Source organism: Podarcis pityusensis (genome assembly GCF_964106645.2).
Source record: "Podarcis pityusensis genome assembly, chromosome: 12".
In the NCBI taxonomy this organism is placed as follows: domain Eukaryota; kingdom Metazoa; phylum Chordata; class Lepidosauria; order Squamata; family Lacertidae; genus Podarcis; species Podarcis pityusensis.
Genome location: NC_138037.1, coordinates 12,454,948 through 12,475,788, shown reverse-complemented (window position 1 = coordinate 12,475,788; position 20,841 = coordinate 12,454,948). Strand labels below are relative to the sequence as shown.

At 44.3% G+C, this 20,841-nt stretch overlaps 1 protein-coding gene and 1 long non-coding RNA gene across 6 annotated transcripts in view; one reads left to right on the top strand and one right to left on the bottom strand.

Moving 5' to 3' along the window:
* The window catches only part of LOC308459186, a 102,078-nt gene that overhangs the window by 26,557 nt on the left and 54,680 nt on the right, over positions 1–20,841 (top strand). Inside the window, exon 4 of one of the 4 annotated variants that reach the window (XR_013977871.1) lies at positions 1–4,102. This exon is cut by the window's left edge and continues 2,415 nt beyond it. The exons of the other annotated variants lie outside the window; for them this stretch is intronic. This is a non-coding gene — a long non-coding RNA (uncharacterized lncRNA). Of the gene's footprint in view, positions 4,103–20,841 lie in introns of those variants that run through there. 4 annotated transcript variants of the gene reach the window in all.
* Positions 4,156–11,256, bottom strand: EN2 (engrailed homeobox 2). Of its 2 annotated transcripts, XM_080974264.1 has the most exons (3): positions 11,184–11,256; positions 9,625–10,873; positions 4,156–6,862 (listed from the first exon to the last, which is right to left on the bottom strand). In XM_080974264.1, exons 2-3 carry the CDS (start codon positions 10,241–10,243, stop codon positions 6,546–6,548), a joined length of 936 nt encoding a protein of 311 aa, XP_080830390.1. In that variant the 5' UTR covers positions 10,244–10,873; positions 11,184–11,256; the 3' UTR covers positions 4,156–6,545. The 2 variants fall into 2 exon arrangements, 1 of the variants encoding a protein (XP_080830390.1); XR_013977819.1 differs by lacking the exons at positions 9,625–10,873; positions 11,184–11,256 and adding an exon at positions 7,807–7,954 and having other exon boundaries at positions 6,761–6,862.

Here is a 20,841-nt window from a genome sequence, read left to right as displayed (position 1 = left end):
TAGATGCCGCCGTCGCTGGCGATGTTGCCGCTAAACCACGGTGTCGCTTGCCAGGGAAATCAAGACGCCGCCGAGAAAGCTCTCTGCAGCCTGGCAGTTGGATCTAGAGATTCAGAGGAGGAAAGATGTCCTGGGAAAGATGGTAGCATTTACATCGCAACCGCAGCGTCTCTCAAAACCTGAAGGAAGGGCCTAATGAAACAGCTTGTTTTCCACACAGAAGAAAATCCAGAAAGGTTTTTCTAAATAAAGTATTGTAGGCGGACCCGATGCTGTAGAAGGACTTGTGTTGGCGCTTGGAGCAATGACAGTTCTGCATCCGACCAGCTGGTCTGTTGCTGAGCCTCGCTTCTCTTCCTTTCCCTAAATATTTATTAACTGGACAAATGCATGGTGTATTTCCAATAGACTCAGTAGTGTCGTAGGCATAGGCAAATAATATCACGCGTGGTTCTAGGTACTCTTGTGTGTGCCTGGAAAGTCAGTGCTTTACAGAAGTTATAGCATTAAACTATATCAAAAATACAAAAGCTACAAATTCAACAGTGAGAAGGAAGGTGGGAGTGGAAGTCCATATTAGGAAGAAAGAGCATTATTTTTATGTTAGTCTTCTTAAACTGTAATCATTCTGTCTTGGCTGAAATAAATCAATGAGCTGGTGTTGATTTTACTATTAAAAACACTAAAACGAGCCTAAACTGGCATATCAACGAAAAATGCATTACGATGCTTTAAACAGGAGCAGCAAATGGGGCCCACGCGATTCACCAGATTGTAAATCACAAGCCACTTACACTGGAGTAGCCCTTTTGGTTAAATGGGAAATTTTACGCAAATTGGTTGCATTCTTCCTCAGTTTATTCCAAAGCAAGTTGTATCTTGGTCTGCAACTCAAAAAAGACCAAATGTGAAGAAGTGGGAGAGAAGAAACTGTGTCAACTCTAAGAGGCTGGGATCTTAGGGTCAACCAAGCTGGATCGTGCAAGTTTCTTCTTGCTCCCTCCAACTAGGTCACTCTGGCTCCCACATGGTTGTACAGAAACATAGCTGTACCGCCGCCCAAACACTTCCCCGTAGTTCGAAATTTACCCTAAACCTAAGGCAGGCTATTGCTTAGAAAATCACACCCAGAGTCTACACTAGTTAGCCCAGTGCTGGTGGGTGAGCCCTGGGGACTTCCCAGCACCTTCTCACACCACAAAAGAGCTCCTGGGATGTTCCAGGAGTCTGAAATCCTGGCCACAGTTGAGGTGTTTAAACCAGTAAGTCAAAGGGAATGCCCCGCTTGGAGCCAGGAACTGGGGCTTTCAGATCCTTTTCCAGCCTTCAAGAAACGACTTGGTCTTATCAATGCCTGGATTTTCCTAGGCTGTTATCCGTATGAAAGTGCTAGAGAAATCTTAGAAAACATGCATTACTTCTTATCCCAGATGTCCTAAAATTATTTTGCTTGGTTATTTTGTTGAAATCAGTCTGAATGTTTACCAAATTAAGCTGTGCCATCTTTACATTATCTCCCTACTTAGCATTTCATAGTTAGAGATGCTGGTCTAGAAATCATGATATCCCAGGGGCACTTTGTATGGCTGCATGGGCGGGGATTGAATAGACAGGTCGGATATTAAATCAGCGGGATGCAGAATGACTTTTTGCCACAACCCCAAGCTTGCTAAAGAGTTTCGCCCTCTGAGGGGGCGACTCACTGACCACTTGCACAGAAGTAGTCTTATTACCCTTCATAGGACTGCGCTAGTGTAAATAAACAACGAATCCATCTCTTTTACCTTATACCTATGGCACAATAGGGCAAGCACATTTGCATATATAGTGCCTGGAATATTGCCTGTGTGGGGCATTATAGAATGCAGTATTACTATGGAGCGGTTCCTGGAGCAGATCGTAGTGTCGAAAAAGAAATTGCTTATAAAACAAGCTACCTGCCTGAAGTTAAGATCCATATAAAACTTAATTGCATATTATTATGCTTTTAATTTTCAAAAAACACTTTTGTCAAATGATACGTGATATCACTTTCTTATAGGGCTTGCTGTTTGATATGATTAATTTATTTCCATGAGAAATACCATTATTTGTGAGTACTCTGTTAAAATCCTGGAATGATAAAAACTTTTTCTTAAGCAATTAAACGTTGTTAAGAAAGTAAATTCTGTTGTAATCAATGGAACTTACTACCAAGTAAATTGGTTTGAGAGTAGATTACAGGTGTAGATTGGTCGCATTCGTCTCAGAAACCTTCTAAGTTACGGAATTTAAGATCCGGATGGTTGTGTGCCTGCAGATACTTTTAAATGTATGCATGGCTTCATTTCTAGATCCTGCACCCTCAAGTTAAACTGCAACCCAATTGAAACTAAGTAGTCAGATTTAAGATGATTTGGTCCCATTGATTTTAATGGGAGTAAAACTGGATTTAAATAGAAGCACTTTGGTTTAACTGGGTTGTAGGTGATCATATGTACAGTTAACTTTATGTATCTGCCCACGCATTAAAATCTATATGCATTCCTAAGATGTAGAAACACACCGTATTTTCAGAGTTAATGCAGTTTTACATGAGAGCAGTTACAACTGTTGTGTTATTTGGCTGACTTGAGTGTAGTAGTGATTTATGCAATGAACATATCTGTCGTTGTAGAGTCTTTATTTTTAGGGGGGAAGCGAGTTAAATTAGAGGTTTTGTGGTTTGCCTTCGCTTTCATCCGGATCCAGTTTTACAAGGGCTGAAACTTTCAGTATGCAGGACGTGCCCCTTTGAACTGAACAGCCCACACTTGGCCCTGTTCGCTTTTTCGCTTTCGCATTCCTGTTAAAGGCCTCTTTCTCCGCGCGGAACGGCAACGTAATTCTTGATGGCCTGTTGTAAGCTTTCAGTTCAAGCTGCCTCGAAACATATTCTCTTCCCCCTCCTAATACTGCTGATTTTTTCCGAAAGTCTTAAGTTCTTGCAGTTTCCCATTCCAACTGCAAACTTTGTGCGATTGTGGTAGTTTCTGCGGCTGCTCTCTAAGGCTTCAATCCTATGGACATCTGCTTGGGCGTAAGCCCCATCGAACACAGTGGGACGTACTTCCGAATAAGCAAAAGCCCTTTGGATCGGGTTGCACAGACTCCCTGTCAACCAATGCGTTTGCATACTAAAGGCTGCCCTGTAAGGTATTTGTATCTCGATGGGTGTGCTGAAATAATTCCCCTTTTCGTGCAATACACGTGGTATACAGCTCATGGAACTTGAGTGGCTTCATGTTGGTATTTTCTGTCTGGATCTTGAGCAGACAGTATTTCCTGCAAGACTGTTATGTTCTCCAAAAAGGATACGACAGCCTGCTCAGTCTCTTTAAATATTAGTTTTACAAATATTCCTGCTTTTTTTGGCATATTGTCTAAAGCCACTGCAATGAATTGATTGTATATATTAACGGTCTATACAGTATTTGTTTCCTGCTTGGCAGGGGGTTGGACTCGATGGCCTTTGTGGTCTCTTCCAACTCTATGATTCTATGATTCTATGATTTGCTTTGGGAAGTTGTAGCGAGGTTTAGAAGAATTCAGAATGCAAGGCAATCCTATATACTCAGAAGTAAGTCTCACTGAGTTCAATTGGGCTTACTCCCAAGAATATTGGACTTTTTTTGTTTATTTATTTATTTATTGTATAGTAGGTAGAAATGCCAAATATGTTTTAAGAATGATGAAAAAGCAAGTTCAAAGATACCATTTGTGTTTAACATTTTGAAGCATTGACCTCTTATAGCAGAAACAAGGTCTAGTAATATAATTTTGGTCTATAGCCTCTTTTTCTTTTTAAAAGAATCCTCCTTAAGAAATATTGCCAAAATATTTGGGAATAACATCTCTTTTATTGCACTAAAGCAAATGAGAACCACATTTATTTCACTCTCCCCACCAGAATATTAAATTCAAATTTGATAATATTGTCATTGGATTCGTATTTATGAATTTATATAACTTAGGTTTTGTAAACATACTTTTCTAAATCACTTTCCCAGCTGTTCAGACATTGAAACGTATATATACCGTATTCACAAAAGGGGAAACTTGTTATATGTACAAAACATATTGTACATATATTACTGTCATATATATTGATATATATATATACTGTTATATATTACTAGCCCTGAATGCTTCCAAGTTCTAATGTTTAAAAGTTTGCTTGCCCTTCTCATGTACAGATGTATTATCTAAAGTTTCTTAATTATTCAACAAATCGATTAACCATCTGGTAGCAAAATTGTTCTTCTTCTAACTTGACATTCACAACTCTTTTACACCTATGTACAATTCCCTTAGGACTCAGGAATCAACTTTAAGGACTATATATTGCTTCGGTTCAAAGTTTTGATGCACGCATTCTAGATTTCATAATAAATGTGGTTTTTTTTATTTAATGCAGTCTTCAAAGATTTAAACACACAAAATGCAGTGAAATTGTCCACAATTTTGAGACCACAGTTGTAAATAGAAACATTCATATTTCATAAGTTTATAAATATTTGATACTGTGAATTGTAAATGCACATGTTTTATAAACTGAAAAACACCTTTGTTTTCTTGCTAAAAGGCAATGTCATTGATTTCTGTCTCCTAAGCAGCTGATAGTTATTCACAGAATTTTAAATTACAGCATTGGTTGTATACTTTCTTTTCTTTCTTTCCAAAGTTGATACTACTATGTACAATATGTGTCTACTATAATTGTGAAATAAAGAGAGTTTTTAAGGCAAAGCGAGAAGTTTAACCTCAACAATCAAGAAGACTATAGTCCTGAATAATTGTACAGCATCCTCCCATGCGAGACCTCTGGCCAATATTTTGGAGACTTTTCCTTTCCCCAAGAAAAGGAGAAGGGTTGAAGTGTGGGAGAAAATTCTGAATAAAATACAAATAATTAGCTTCACTGTAACTCACATTAGAATCAGAAAATTTAAAAATGTTGGGCAAGGAAAGGGGGGCGATAAGAAATACACAAAAATCACTATGACTTTTATGAATTCTTCACAATTCTTCGTAATGTATGTGCTCAATTAAAAATCTCTCCCATTTTTGGGAATGAAAGGCAACTTTTTTCCAACATGGGCTAGTGATTATTTCCCCTTAAAAGAAAAGGCCAGTTTCTAACCAAGAGACTTTAGAGACAACCCTAACCCTCCTCCTTTTATATCCTCTTGCATAATAGAAGTCAGTTAAGCTGAAAAGGTGCCCTAACTCTCTCTCCACCCTCCCTCCTCTAGATTTGTTCTTTTCCTGAGCCAGGCTGGTTGCAGGGAAAAGCCTTCCCTAGCCCAAAAGCTAGTGATGCAGACTCCTCACCCCAACTCTCTTATGTGCACAAACATATACACACACACTGGCTCCCCACCCCCACCAATGCCACAGGGGCCTGGTACATTTGTCCACAGCACTGCAAAGCTAAAGCGCAAGGCCATGCTGCTTTCTGAGCAGCACTTTAAAAAGAAGCAACGAGCAAGCGCCAAAGCAAAACAATGTAGGGAACTAGCAGATGGGAATGGGATGAGCTAATGGACACAACAGCAAGGCAAGCTCCGAAGCGTGTGGGGTTACCCTCCCTCTGGCTTCTCACACTGGGCAATGTCCATCCTAAAACTACAAAGAAAAGACCTTCTTCCCTTTTTACTTCCCAGGACACGGTCCCGGAAGTTACGAGGTTTTATTCTAAACTTTTCCCATCACACTCCTTAGGCGGGAATAATTACCGAATTAACATGTCCTTGATTGAAGTCGGCCACTATTTGTTTACCAACTTTTTCTGAGTCTCTAAATACTACCTCCCCTCACTCACACACACATCCTTTACTCCAGTCTAATGGAGAAATGAGGATAAATTCAAGAAACGTTCCTAAGGCTTAACATCATGTTTCAGTACTTCTTTCCCCCGATTTCTGAATGTGTTACTTGCAAACGGGCAGCATGTTTACATAGTTAGCTTATAATTTATATTGTGATAATTAAAGTTCTTCTATACCCATCCCAAAGGCAAACACAAGAGGAAGAAAAGAAAAAAAGAAACGTTAAAACTCATAGAACAAATAGGAGAACTATTTATTCGGTTCACAGCCTCGTGAAATGCAGCAATAAAAATCTTTGGACTTCAGCAAAAGTTGTCTTTAATATTTTGAATTTCAAAAAACAGTGTCCAATGTCCATTTAAAACAGTGCTTAAGTCTATAAAAAGGTAACTTAAGCTTTTAAAAAAATTGATAAAGTTAGCATCTAAAATTTCCATAGAACAAAAAGAAAATCAAAAAATATTTTATAATCAGATATTTTGGATATTTTTTTTACAACACCTTACCTGTAAATTATATATATACACAGAATATTGCAGAATTATATCTAATACACAATATTTCCCCACTATTTATGCTGGTATAGTTTTTTATACACTGGCCCTTATTTGTTTTTGTTTTTAATTAAATTATTGCATTGTATAAACTCTGACTCGCCCCTTCCCCCCCTCCCCTGGCTTACCCCCCCCCCCTCATCTACTCGCTGTCTGACTTGCCGTCTTTCGAGGCCGTGGAGTGGTTGTACAGTCCTTGTGCCATGAGGTGAACCGCCAGGGAGTTCTTGTTGCCGGTGGCTTTCTTGATTTTGGCCCGCTTGTTCTGAAACCAGATCTTGATCTGAGACTCGTTGAGGCTGAGTTCTTGAGCCAGGCTTTGCCTCCTCTGCTCTGTCAAGTATCTGTTCGTCTGAAACTCCGCTTTGAGTCTTTGCAGCTGCTCCGCCGTGAACGCTGTCCGGGGACGTTTGTCCTCCTTGTTGGGGTTCTTCTTCTTTGGTTTGCGGGATCTGGGGCCTGCGGTCCGTGGCGAGAGAAGGAGACACAGAGAGCGAGAGAGGTTGAGTGGAGGGGCGCTTTGGAAGGGAGCCCAGAACGTGCCCTGGCTTGGAAGCTTAATTCAATTAGCAGCACCGGGCGAGGGAATTTGGGCGGGGAGGAGGGAGCGAGAGACGCAGAAAAGGAGTCTCAAATGTCCTTCGCTTTTCGAAGCTACGTGCCAGTTGGTTCCCTCTGCCCCTCAGGGACCAAGTTCAGCGCATGCCACCAATGCCCCTCTCGCTTTTTCTCCAAGCAGGGCCTTCCTTGTCAAATGGAAAGGGGCTGGATCGCCACCATCCCAAGGGTGTGTGCGAGGTGGGGTCCAAGAAGAGGGAGGGAGAGCCAAGGGGGAGAGGCGGACCCAGGCCAAGGACAAGGGGGCCTTTGCCTTACCCAGAGCAGTGCCCTCGCACCACCCCCCAAGTTCACTGCGTGTTTTTCTCCGGGGATGAGGGGGTGTGGAGAGATAAGCAAGCGCCAAGATGGCCAGGGAATGAGCTCCATTTCTGCGGGAGGCCTGCGTGGGGCTCCTTTTCTCTGCGGAGGAGGCGCGTTTCGGGGACCAGCTCCATGCAGCCTCTACCACCCTTTGTTACGGGTGGCTGTGCCCGCTCCCCCGGGGGCTTTGCGCACCCTCGCCTGACCTTCCTCGGGGCCGTTTTACCACGGCTGCTGCCCCCGGGGCTCCCGCGCGAACCCGGTTTGCGAGCGCGCAGACACATGGTCCGCACTGCTCCCCCGCCAACCGGGCTGCTGGGGGCGCGTCAGCCGGAGGGCAGAGCTCGCTTGCTCCCGCTTTCTCTCCCCAGCGACTAGGCCCGTCTCGGGCCGGGGCGACGCCGCAGCCTGGCCTAGGCCACAGCCTGGTTCTCGAGCTGGGTGCCAACCCACGATGGCGCTCTCCCTCCTCCGCTACTCACGTCCATGGAAGCCCCTCAACTCCCGGCTGTGGCAGGAGAATTCGGCCTGTCCGAGAGGCGCTTCTTGGCAGCGCCTTTGCGGCCTTCCCCAATAATTACGAGGCTGGCGGATTGGGGTGGGGGAGGGGAAATCGCCTGAGAAAATGACTTGGAGATCCCGGGGCGACGGGGGAGGGAGGGAGGGAGTGGGGAGAGGGAAGTTTTCTCTCACGTTTTCAAAAGGTGAACCAAGCGGAGCTTCAAAAAGGAATGGTGAGAACAATCTTCCCAACAGCCTCTTCAAGATTGCCCCGTTTTTTCCTCCCTTAACCCCGGAATGCACTAAATGTAAACAACACAAACACAAATCCGCCCTACTTTCCTTGCCTTTGGAAAGTAATCAGAAAAATATTCGGGATTAAATTCTCCCCTAGACAGGAGCTTGCACAACTCTCATCCTTCTTGCCAGCTCCATACGTAAAATGGTAAACAGGCGCCTTTGCGACACTGAATGCATTTTCCCCTTCCTTAAAAACAGAAATGTAATGCATTCATACAAAACTACAAATTAGAACTCTTCTTTTCCTCTAACAACATTGACCCCAACATTTTAGAGATACCCTTTTTCTTCTACAGTGCAATGCATATTAAAATTTAAACGTTAGTTTTAAACTAGATCGCCTTGCAATTTTGTATTCTCCAAATGTTACACTTAAGAATGGTAATTATTATGGTGGGAAATATTCTCCGTCGTATTATAAGCATCTTTCGACAGGGTTTAACTTACTCGGTGGTTTGGGCCATGGTGAGAATCTATGATAATTAAATATTAACAAAGAAAGGGACTGGAGAACAATGGAGTAAATTTCGAATCAGACGGGAATATTATCCGGCAGCGAAGGAGGTTGCTGTCTCTCTAACTCATTTTTAACACCTATGAATTTATTCGACGATAAAATATATTGGAAGCAAGGTGGAAAGTCCTTTCGGAAAAATAAAACAAAAATCGAGATCCAATTGTTTTAAAACAAGAAAATTCTATTGAGCGAATTTGCAATTCTCGTTCAGGAAGACTAAAACACCCTCAAGTGTCCCTGACGATAAAGGGCATTCCAGGCTCTCGGCGGCTCCTCGTCCCGGCTCTCTCTTCCCGAGGCAGGGCTGGAGAGATCCCCACTTCGCTCCCACCCGTGCAAGCAAGGAAGTCTTCCTTTTCAGCGGCTCTGCAATAACTTCCAGGGCCTTTTCGAGCGCGGCTGCTCCGCACGAGAAGCCAGGGAGAAAAGAAAAATACTTCCAAGGCCTGCTTATTTCTAGAGGCCGGAGAAGACAACTTCACAGGTCGGGCCTTGGCGACCAGCAGCTGAGCTAGCCAAAGAAGGGGGCAGAATAGGACGCCTCCAAGGATTGCTACTGACTTCTTTTCCATCTTATCTTCTTGGTAAACGGAGAGAAGGGGGAATGAAAACAAACCCCACCTTGCAAACAGCCTCCTGGGCTTCAGATCCCGGCTATTTCTCCCAGCTGCCAAGAAGGAAATCGCTTTGTGTGCGGCTCGAGCCTTCGGCTCTTTCTCCCCGCGCCCTCCTGGAGTTTCGTCCTCACTGTATCAAAATCCCTCCTACGCCTGTCGCTGCCTCCCCATGTTTGTTTCAAAGCAGATAACTTTGTAAAACTGTCTTATTTTGCAAAGGGTGATTGCAACCCGCCGCCCCCTTTCGCCGCGATCGCCTTGCAGCCAAGTCGCCAGCTCTTTCGCTCGCGGGCGGGAGGTGGGTGGAGGGTCCAGAGACCCTCTTCTCGAGAGGCCAGCGACCTGGTCCAGAGCTGTTTGCTTACCTGACGAAGGCCTGTCCGAATAGCGGGTGCAGTAGACCCAGGCTGGCCACAGCATGGGCTGCGCGCTGGGGAAGGAGCTGGCCTGGGAGCTGTCCGAGTCGGAGCTCAGCGACTGATCGCCGCCGCCGCCGCCACCGCCGCTGCTGCCACTGCCGCGGGACTTCAAGGCTCCGTCGAGCGCGCCAGAGTCGCCGCCTTTCTTAGCCGGGGTTAGAGCTTTGGAGCCGCCGCCGCCGCCTCCTCCTCCGTCGGTCGGGGAACCGGAGGCTGGCGCCGCTGAGGGGCTCCGAGCGGTCAGGAGCTGCTGTTGCTGCTGTTGCTGCTGCTGCTGCTGCTGCTCCGGGTTAACGCTGCTGCCGCCGCCACCGCCGCAGGTACCGCCGTCTTTCCTCCGGCCGAACTCCGGCCGCAGGATGTTGTCGATGAAAAAGTTCGTGATTCGGTGCGGCGGGTGCTGGTGCGGATGGTTGCCGGGCTCCTGGAGCACCCGGGGCAGGAGCATCGCCCTCCGCCGGTTGGGCTCCCCGTCGCTGCCGCTGCTGGACTCCTCCGGCGGCGGCGGCGGTGGCGGCTGTTCGGCGCCTCCTTCGGCGCCCGGGCGCTGCTCGTTCTCCTCCATGCTGAACACGGAGTCCCCAAATGTTGTTGCCCTCCCGCTTTTGTCTGCGCGCGCTTCGGGGCTGCTCGGTTTGGGTTACCCCCCCTCCACACCCCCTTCCGCCTGGGTCCGCGGAGCAATCCAAATCCAGACTTTGCAAAGCGAGCCAGATAGAACTGAAAATATTTTATAGATATATATGTTGCCGCCGCTTCTCCTTCTCCCTTCTGCTGCTGTAGTTGGTTCCTCCTTCTGCCCCCTTCCAGCCTTTCAGTTCTGCAGCCCCCTCCTGCTTTCTTTGCCCCGCAATGTATTCATCATTCGGACTTTCATCCGCCACCCCCGCCCCCACTCTTGTCCGGCTTCCGAGGGTGGAGAAGAGACTGGCGGCAACCTGACAAAAAAATGGTGACGATCCTTCCACGGGGGAAAAGTCAATGGAGCCCCCTCTGCTGAGCTGGAGAAAGTGCCTTCCTCCTCTCTACAGCGCACAAGGCAAGCGCAGGCTTGAGACACACAGAGGCATCTGGACAATCACAGCCGATCTCTGGCTTCCTCCCTGCCTTTGAGCCAAATATTCCAAGTTGCACAGGAGGAGATGAGAGGGGAATCTCTCTCTCTTGCTCTTCCGGACTCGCTTTCCCTGGCTACCTATAGTGGGGGTGTAAATTTAGAAGCCACTTAAACTGAACCTGAAATACTTTCACTCTGGATTTTTGTTCTTATTTTTAATAGAGCTCCTCAAGTGACGTTGCAAGGCCGGTATCCTAGACACGTGCCTTTGGCCAATGACAGAAGAGCCTTTTGCACACGTGATACAGTAGCACTCTAGTAAATGACAGGAACAGCCCCCCTCCTCCCGTTTCCCAATGCCCCCACCTCCCGATTTTAAAGCTGCAGCGTCCTCTGCTTCTCAAGAGCCTTTTTTAATATATATAAAAAAGAAGGAATGCAGGAATACCTTCGTCTTCTAAACAAGGGATAGATTCATCACCCCTTGTCTTGCTAATCTGTTTCCTTTTATATCTTCGCCTGAAGAAGGGCTCCAGTACACACTGGTGGGGGGGGGTTCTATATTGTTTACAATTGGAGTTGGGAGGGGGAAGGAGAAGAAGACAGAATGAGAGGGGGCGAAATCCCACAATTCCTTGCAAAATGCATAAATAATATTAAATGAACCAGAGCGATACAAAGGGACTTTTTGTGTTACCGATTTATTTTTTTTGGGGGGGGGGAGCGAGAGGAAGAATCAGAGGCAGTTAATTTTAAAGCAGACTCTCTCTTTCGCCGTCTTTTTGTCTTACTATTTCTCTGCGCGCGCGCGCACACGCACACCAACCAGTCCCAGCCCCCTCTTTTGTAATCCCGGAGCCTCGCCTGCAGGAAAAGACGGGCAAATATCGGGGGTTTCTGTTGGGGGGGGGGCTTTTTAAATGCCAGACTGCACTGGGGCTGCTATTATTGGTAACTGCAGTGCAATAAACATAAGACGGTATGATAATTGATTCATTCAGCTGAAAACTGGACAGGAGCCTTTGATCATTTATTCCAGCTTCAAAAACAATATTAAACAGAGAGGTTTCCCATTGACAGGCAGGAGGACGTGAGAGTCCCCCTTCCCCCAAGCAGCTCTAATCAAAATAATCAAGCGATAGGGGTATTCACACACTAACACACACACACACGGAATAGATACAGCCCTCCCATTTTTAATCTTTTTTTAAAAATCTAAATAATAAGAACTCTAAATGTTGCATTAAGGTCTGTCTGGAGTCTGCAAGGAGTGCTCCTCACCGGAGTTGCAAAGAAGGCCCCCTCCACGGGGCCAGCCCTTTCCTTGAGCGTCTCCTCCTTCGGCCTGCGAAGGATTTTTTCCTCCCCAAACCTCCCGCTAAACACTCTGCCTGCAGACAGAACCAAAATAACCATCTCTTCCATGCCATCCGCGGGATCTTTGCTTGGCTGCTCTTGAATTTGTGAAAGTCACCCAAAGGTCACTGAAACGCTGGAGGGTGAGTGCAGCTTTAAACACACACCATAAACCAGCCGAGGAGGAGAAAGCGATGGTGATGGTGATGATGGTGATGAGAACAACAACCTTAAGAAAGCAAAAGAAAAGCTTTTGTCAACAAACTCTGACGATGGGGGAGGGGCTGGAGAGTGACGGCACATGATCCAGTCAGCGCCAAAGACAAAAATGAAGCCAAAACATCCACGGCGGCGTCCAGGCAGCTGCTCCTGCCCCTTTTTAAGATTTCCAAGGCAGACGTTGCCCACCCTGAGGCGGGCCACTCAGCGCTTTTCGCCTTCTCTCTCGGAGGCCAGTTGCAAGTGCGGGGAACCCTAGAGGTTGGGTGGAAAGAAGGGAAAGCAGGGTTAGGCAAAGCCGGGACAGAAAACCTGGGAAGGGGTGGGAGAGAGCAAGACGCGAGGATCGGGAGGCCAGCGGCCCCGAGGGCAAGGAGCTGGCGGCGGCGGGGTAGGTGGGTGGAAGGCTGGGTCCCTAACTCCCCTCTCGCTGAGTCTCCACCGGTCTTGCCCTGGTGGTAGGCTTCGGACTTCTTTTTTCTTTGGGGCGTCCTGTGGTGGTGATTAATCCTGGAATTGCTTTAGATTAAAAGGGAGCAAAAATTGGGGGTAGCAAATCAAGCAGACCTTTCGGAAGTCTCAGCTGAAGACAAGAAGATAAAAAGCCTCACAAACATATACTAACGTACTACATCTCTCTCATCGAGTATTTATCCGTGCTGTTTAGTGTTGTCTGCGGGTCTGTTTGCTTGCTTTAAAAAAAAAAAAACATTTTAGCATTGGTAATGCTGGACTATTTTTAGCGCTCGACAGCTGGACTCAGCTGGGGAATGCAAAATACTTGGGGGTGGGGGTTTAAGACACAAGTCATTTCAGCAAACTGCGTTGCTCAATGCAGTATTGTGAATTTTAAAATAAATAGGTTGCTTAAATTGGGCGAGCACGTCAAGTCCCCACACGCTGGTAATTGGAAGTGAGCCCCGTTTAAATAAACAATAGTAGCCTCCAAATTTTTGAACATTTTGGAGTTAGCGGAAAGTAATCTGGAAGATTTTATCTTTCTGTAACTCAGAGTCTCATTTCTACGACTTTCTTTAACTGTTGCTTTTGCGTGATCCAAAATGTGATACTGATTTCTGTTTGAATTTTTGCCCCCACCACAATTTTTAAAATCCTGTATAATTTACAGTATCTGGGCACACAAAGAGATCAAGTATCCCTGATCTAAAGGGTTTGTGCTCTAACAAGCACCTTGAGGTTAATTTCTTTAAGAGCCCCATGGAAAGCGATTAGGCTGTCTCCCAAGAAGTATTTTCTAATTACTGGGAAGACCTGGCTTTCCTCGTACCCCATAATTAAACGTGTCCAAGGTGTTGCACTTCAAATATTTCCCTTCAGGGCGGACCCCAAGTTATTGACTTGAGCTTAAAATATCTTGAAGTAAACATTAGCTGCCCAACGTATCAAGTAACACTTCTTGTCACTTAGCGCTGACCACACTTTAACATTTCTATTTGCTAAAATTACCTCGAGGTACTAAATACTCGACTACAGGCGAAGAATTCCTTCGGTAAAGTCCAAGGCAGATGATTAACAAAGGCTGTACACAAAACAATTATTGCAATGGACTCTTCGTTTGGCTTAAATCCCAGTTTTATTCCCCTCCCCCGCAAAAAGACAGCAACGATAGGGAATTCTGGGAGAAAGAATGGGGTGGTAGTGGGGAGTCTTGGAAAAATTAGTCGAGCCTATTTTCCAAAATACCTAAACATTATGTCTATTTTATTCTTAAAAGCTCTGTGCAACAAGTTTTGTTTCAAAATGAAGTTATAATATAATATAATATAATATAATATAATATAATATAATATAATATAATATAATATAATATAATATTATAATAAGTGTTGAAGATGTTTATAATTGTAAATTGTCATAAGAAGAGACCAGGAAATTTGTTTTGAGAAGTTGGAGCTGTTCCAGTTTCTACTATCGAAAGAGAAGATAAGGTGATTGTGACGCAAATCTTCATCTGGAGATTTTTAATACGTGTATTTCCTGTCCAGTAAATACGTTGATGTCAATTTGTCTTGAGCACACCGTCACCTTTTTAGACTAATCCACAACCCACTTAAACCAGAATATCTGGCTTTAAAACCATTTACTCTTCTACCCTAACCGTATTTCTCGGAAATACACTTCAATGGAGTCAATGGGATTGAGGTCCTTCCGGTCAATATATTTCGAATTGGAGCCTAATCCAAATACACTCATCAACTGGCGTCGAGGGCTGCAGCCTTTACCAACGCAGTTTCTTTTACTAGGGAACTTATATGAGCCACACCCAACATATCAATCAGGAACTAGTTGGGCCGGGACAGTTTGTTTTTACTTTCGCTAGCACACATTCCTTGCAGAGAAAGTCGTTCTTAGCTTGACTGTTGAGGCTTCACTGGCCCTGCAGTTGCCTTACAGTGGGCGTATCAGTAGCGGCCTGCCAGGCGTTGCTTACCTGGCTTCCCAATTCTGCCTCAGGTCGCTGCCGGTCACCAAGAAAGAAAGGGAACCCCGCTGCCTTGCCCCTCCCCCTCTCGGTAACCGGCAGGGACCTGCGGAAGAGTTGAGAAGCCAGGTGAACAACACTTCCCTCCCTGCCAGGACTGCCCCACCGGTGGAAGAAGGAAGAGGAGACCCACGGGTATCACAGACTGTCCTGCAGTTCTGTGGGAAACGCTGGACTGTCATCCTACAGGCGGGCTAAAGCGAGACGATTTGTATCGTGACTCCGCTAACCTTGTCTCTAACAGCTTGTACTGGCTGATGTGGTGAAAGTTACAAGTAATGAAAGCAATCAGACAGATCAGACTTTCTCTGGGCTCGTCTGTGGCAGCGTCAGAGGAGATGCCCTGATCCTTCTGAAGCTAATTCATAAAAGGGTTTTTTGGGAGTGGGGTTGAGGAGAGAATAAAGGCAAGGCTTAGCAGAATCTGCAGAGATCTGCCTTGTAGCCTGGGACCTTTAGGGTCCAACATTCAGGAGGGGAAAAGGAGAACCTGGTCAAAACAAGAATCAATCATATATTGTTTTAAATAAATAAAAAACACAAACACGCTTTTGCAACCCTATTTCTGTAACAAAACGCGAAAATATGGCCAATATTGTAGTTGGTGTACACCAAATTTCGCAGTGTTTTATCAGATTTCCATCTCACAAAATGCCTGGAATACCCCGAACACCTTCACAGAAAAACCCACATTTTAAGGTAGTTGGTGAAAGGTCAGATCGAGCGCTAAGTATGTTGGGTTTGGGAAACATCCACATCCAGTACACAGGCACATGCATCCCGCAAGCCATGGAGTTACCTTCAAAGTGAACAGCTCAATGGCGATTGCCATGAAACAGATCTACAAGACAAGAAGTTACTTTAAGCCGGTTTTGCAAACAGTTTGGAATCAACACTCCAAGCAGAATAGAGTGAAAGGTGGTGGTGGGGGATCGTATGTATTTTGTATGTTAGAAAAAAAGTAATATATATTGCTTTGGCTGTGGTATCGAAATCAACAATAAATCAACTCTGTACCTAAGACAAAGAGGGGAGAAATTCAGAGTGAATGTAGTCGAACAGCAAGACGGAAAACAGCAAAATCGTTTTCTTAAGGGTCATTGTTATTACCCTGTTGCAGAGTATTTCAGGGCTCTCTCTCTCTCTCTCTCTCTCTCTCTCTCTCTCTCTCTCTCTCACACACACACACACACACACACACACACACACGAGAGAGAGAGAGAGAGAGAGAGAGAGAGAGAGAGAGAGGCTGCATTCCTATACTTACCCATGAGTAATCCTCATTGAATTCAATAAGAGTTACTTCTGAGTAGGCATGTGTAGTCCAGCAGCCCGGTCCACAAATAAATTAGGCCCCTTTACTTGACAACTTCATCCTAAATAGTACCTTCGTCTGAAAACGTCATAAAAATACCAGTGGTCTTTATTTGTAAATCAGATGTTTCAGACCATCCATGCGTTCATTTTTCAGCTTTGTAACTCACCTTTCTCTACGGTCATATACTCAAAGCGGCTTACAAGTATAGAACACAGCAATAACATTCGGAACTAGAATGCAATAAAACATTAAACAAAAACAAAAGAAGCAAATGTACCTTGATCTTAAACGCATTACCTGGGATTCATTTCCACTGGTTGGAAATATAAGACAGCACAACAAGTGCCATAGGATACAATATACGTAATTTAGGGTAAAACAGCGTTCTCATTCAGGTAAATCGGAACTGTCTTAGCAAGACAATGCAGCATTTCAAAAAGTGATCCACCTTAGGAGAAGTCTGACCAGGTGTTCCTTTCGCAAATAACTTTTAATTGAGAAGTAATCCCCAGCTACTAGGGGGTCAGGGTACTTCTCTACGTGTGCCAAACATGCATGATATTGCTTCTTCTCTCAGTCCATCCTTCCAAGTTTGATGATCCACATCCAGCCGGTTCTAGGTGTATAAGATTGAATTGGCCCGTAAAGGTACACAGAGATTATTTTTATAGGTCCTTAGTCAGCTGCGCTCACTTTTACAGTATTTTAGGATTCTCTTCGGAATAGGAGAAGTGGCTCTTGGACTTCCGATGTGCGCGCTTGTGTGTGTGTGCGTGTGTATGTACAGTGTGTGAGTGTGTAGCGAAAGGCTATTAACAGCAAATTCCCTATTAACACAGATAATGTACAAAATGCGTTTTGGGGGTGACAAAGCATATTTACGATTTCCTGCTGACCCAAGGTATACAGGGGATATGAAGGACAGAGACATCTAGGGACACTAGATTCTTCCTCCGCATGAGGAAGAGAAACGTGGTCATTCCAAACCGTGGCTGTGGGGAGAGAGAAATAGGAAATGGGGAACATATTTCAATACAGATAAAGTCTTGAATCAGCTTCAGGCTGCGGCATAAAACAAGGAAGAAAACTATATTTGCTCCAAAATACGTTATCCCTTGCTATTTCTATCAATAGCTTCTGATACGTTGTTCTATGTAACCTTGTCTCCCACACAAATTAAACTCTCTCTCCGTCCATCAAATTTTCTATCTGGCTATCTAGCTCTCTAGCTATCGAGCTAACTATCTAGCTATCTATCCTCTTCCTGAAGTTCTTATCAACTTCTCAGACTTTCGGTCTATATGCATACATCTCAAGCAAAAAAAATTCCTTATAAAATGAGAACTATCCGAGATTATTTGCTTATCTTAAAGTATATATTGTGTGACGTAATTGTTCAAGGGTAACATATATAATTGCACATTCATCTTCAAAGGGCACATGCCTCTGTGGAACAAGGTGGCTATATTAAAAATAATTTCATAGTGATCCTTCTTGGAGAAGTGAGAGATAAACTTTGTGCACTGGATATAATCTGACTTTACATTAGCAGTCGATACAGAATTCAAATATGGGGCAACTCTGTCCCCCCCCAAATACTATTAAGTTTCGCCTGAACATAAACACTGCTAGAACGGTGCCTGTTCAGTAAAACACTGTAACGCATTACCTTTAATACATGAAAGAAAAACCATTGCTTTCGAGCGAAATACGAAAGAAAGAAACACTATTATGTTTCTTTTAACTTAACCAAATCATATTGTTCCAATCGTGATAATAATTTCGTCTGTCTTTTAAAGTATATTTACAGCAGAAGACTGGTTTAAGTCTTGGGAACTTGCATTTCTTTTTTCTTTTGTTACTTTTCTAGTCGAAGACCTAAAAGAGCGAGAGAAATCTTAAAATATGCGCAAAACTTGCTTCTTTCGCACAAGCTCTTTACTCTGTATCCTCCCAGCGCCCTGCTCGTCATTTTTAAGGGTCTTGCATAAAGTTTCGTGTGTTTTTCCTAGGGTTTAGAAGAACTAATCCTTATAGACAAAACAGTTTCTGTTGTGACGGTAGAGTCGAGCAATTCTATACCAGCTGGAGTATTAACAGAGTCTTGGAAAAGGAAAAGGAATCTCGTCCTGGACTTCCCACAAATGTAGCTAATTCCCTTAAACTCCTTTGGATTTACACCTCGGTAGTTACTGGGAGACAGAAGCAGTCCTTGCTCTCATTAACGGCCTGATTTCTGTTCCAACTGCCACACCAGATAATCAACTTTTATGGTCTTCCAAACATTACTTTCCAGCTGTTTAAGACCGTGGGGGCGGGGGGTGGGATTCTAGCCAGGGTTTGTGCACTTGCAGCTCGATTTACAGTAGAAGTTTAACCCTGTCTACTCAGAAGTAAGCCCTAGTGACTTGAACGGGGCTCACTCACTCCTAGGCTGCAAACCTCTTATGTGGGAATAAATCCAATTTAATTCAATGGGTGCGACTTCTCAGTAGACACACTGCACAGTAACACGATCTGTCCTTTCATTCGCAGATTTTTCTAGTTTCCATCTCATAAGATATGCATAACATATAGAAAGAATATTTTGGGCATGTTTTGGAATGGAAAATTCGAATTCGCACCTCGGTTTCATTAGATCCGCCGCAATTCTAACAGCTCAGATGAGAACTAGATTCTGGCAGCTTTTTAGAGATGTCAATGCAGCCACAACTGGTATAAAAATTCGAAGTGATTTTCCACACGTTAATTTATTTATTTTTTTAAGTAAAACCCAAACAGATTGTATTTGACGTACTACAGAGAACGCAGACTACGGTCCATTAGCGCCACGGAACCCGAGAGGCAGACCTCTCCCTGCCTCGCAAGGTGCTGGGTAGCACTCACCTCAGGGAATGGGTCTAATCTCTCTGTAGGGAAACATTGCCCCTTACTTCGCTTTACTGGGGTGGCGGCCCAACTGGTCTTGTTTCTGAAGAAGTTACTCGACCCTGCCAGGCTTCGATAAGAACCTGCCACTGAAGAACCCAGCTGGATTTCCAAATCCATCCAACCTGCGATCCTAAGGGCAGAATCAAAGTCCCATGAAACGACTTTAGGATAGGGCGCTATTGCTTGCTACACGAACCCCACAATCCCTTTAACTCCCCGACTTCGCTTGAAAAGCGCACATTTAGGGCAGACCGGGGTTCAGGAGGACCTGGGTTTAAGTCCTTAGAGCTCTATTGCAGTCAGGGATACTAACCCACCCCAATGCTAATTTCGGAAATTAACCCTATTCAACACAAGGGGGCTTGCTTCCAAAGAAACATGCTTAGGATTGGAGTGCTTGTGGTTAATATCCAAGCGCTATACGTAGTTTCAAAGGATAGTGAATGGGGCTGCAAGCTTTCAAACAGATACAAACTTTCCCAAATATCTTTTTTGTGGGGGATATTTGACGGCGAGGGAAGATAGCAAAACTAACAACAACAAAAAACCCAATAGCGCTAAATCCTCACGCCTGGAAATGACAACATCCACCTTGCTTGGTGTTTCCATTTCTGCATCCTTTTCAGCACCAATGAACCGCGCAGCCGGATCCTGTGCAAGTCTGCAGCGATAAAATTAGCCCTGAGTTTGGTGCGACTAACTTCCAGGCAGAGTACATTAAAGGATTGCAGCCAACGGTAGTTTTACAAAGGGAACCATGCTTGCCTATCATTTAAACCTGCAATCCTAAACATATCCCCACAGGCCCACTGGTTGCCCTGAGGTTTGCTTCAGCTAAGTTTGTTGTCCATCAGTCTGTCGTAAAACATTTTCCTATACTCTGATGCCCGGGAGCATTTCTTTACTTCCATGGAATTTGTTTAGGATGGGAAAGTCTCAATTCGATCCTCAATAACCGGTCTTTCCCTGGGCTATTATTCTCCTCCCCATGCTTAGTCGTTAGACCCCCCCACACCACCCAAAAATCTGGAATTCATATAGAATACTTTGGTACAGAAGGTGTGTTAAGAATTATCAGAGTGCTCCTCAAAAACTCACAATTCTATCTCTTATCCAATATGCCCCTCCCACACATTACAGACAATCGTCTCAAATTTGGGCAGGTTTCGTTTCCATTTATTATCATATGACCTGAGCAGACGCTTGGAAAAAAACCAAGATGTTTCATTCAACACAAATGAATTTTTTGCTTCCCAGTCTTTGTATAGGATCGAGTTGTATAGGATCGCATGGAGTTTTGATCCTGCAATATTCTTGTTAATTTTTGCTGTCCATATGTAGAAAATGCAGCCCGTTAAAGTGAATGAATGTCGTTCCAAAACTTAAATAATTGTTAATATATTTAAATTAACAATATTCACATATATTATTCTTTTGCTTTGGCTACTGCGAATGAATGAATTAAATATCTAAAGTAAGTATTCTCAGGACCTGAGTGTTAATCATGGGAAATACAAAACTATTTATTTTCCAAGCAAGAAAAAAGTCGGTAACTTAAAAACAAGGAAGCAAACAAAGACGGTCTAGAGCTGCGATCCACAATGTATTTAAGCCATAATCTTCCAGTTTAATCAAGGGGAGACTGATATAAATGAGATGCGGGTCGGGTTGATGGATTTTCCTCCAAAGAAAATAAGATACTTCATTGCTTTTTATATAATTGTCAACATAAGATCGATAAAAACACTATAAGTAGGTAAAGTTTGGGTACAGATAACC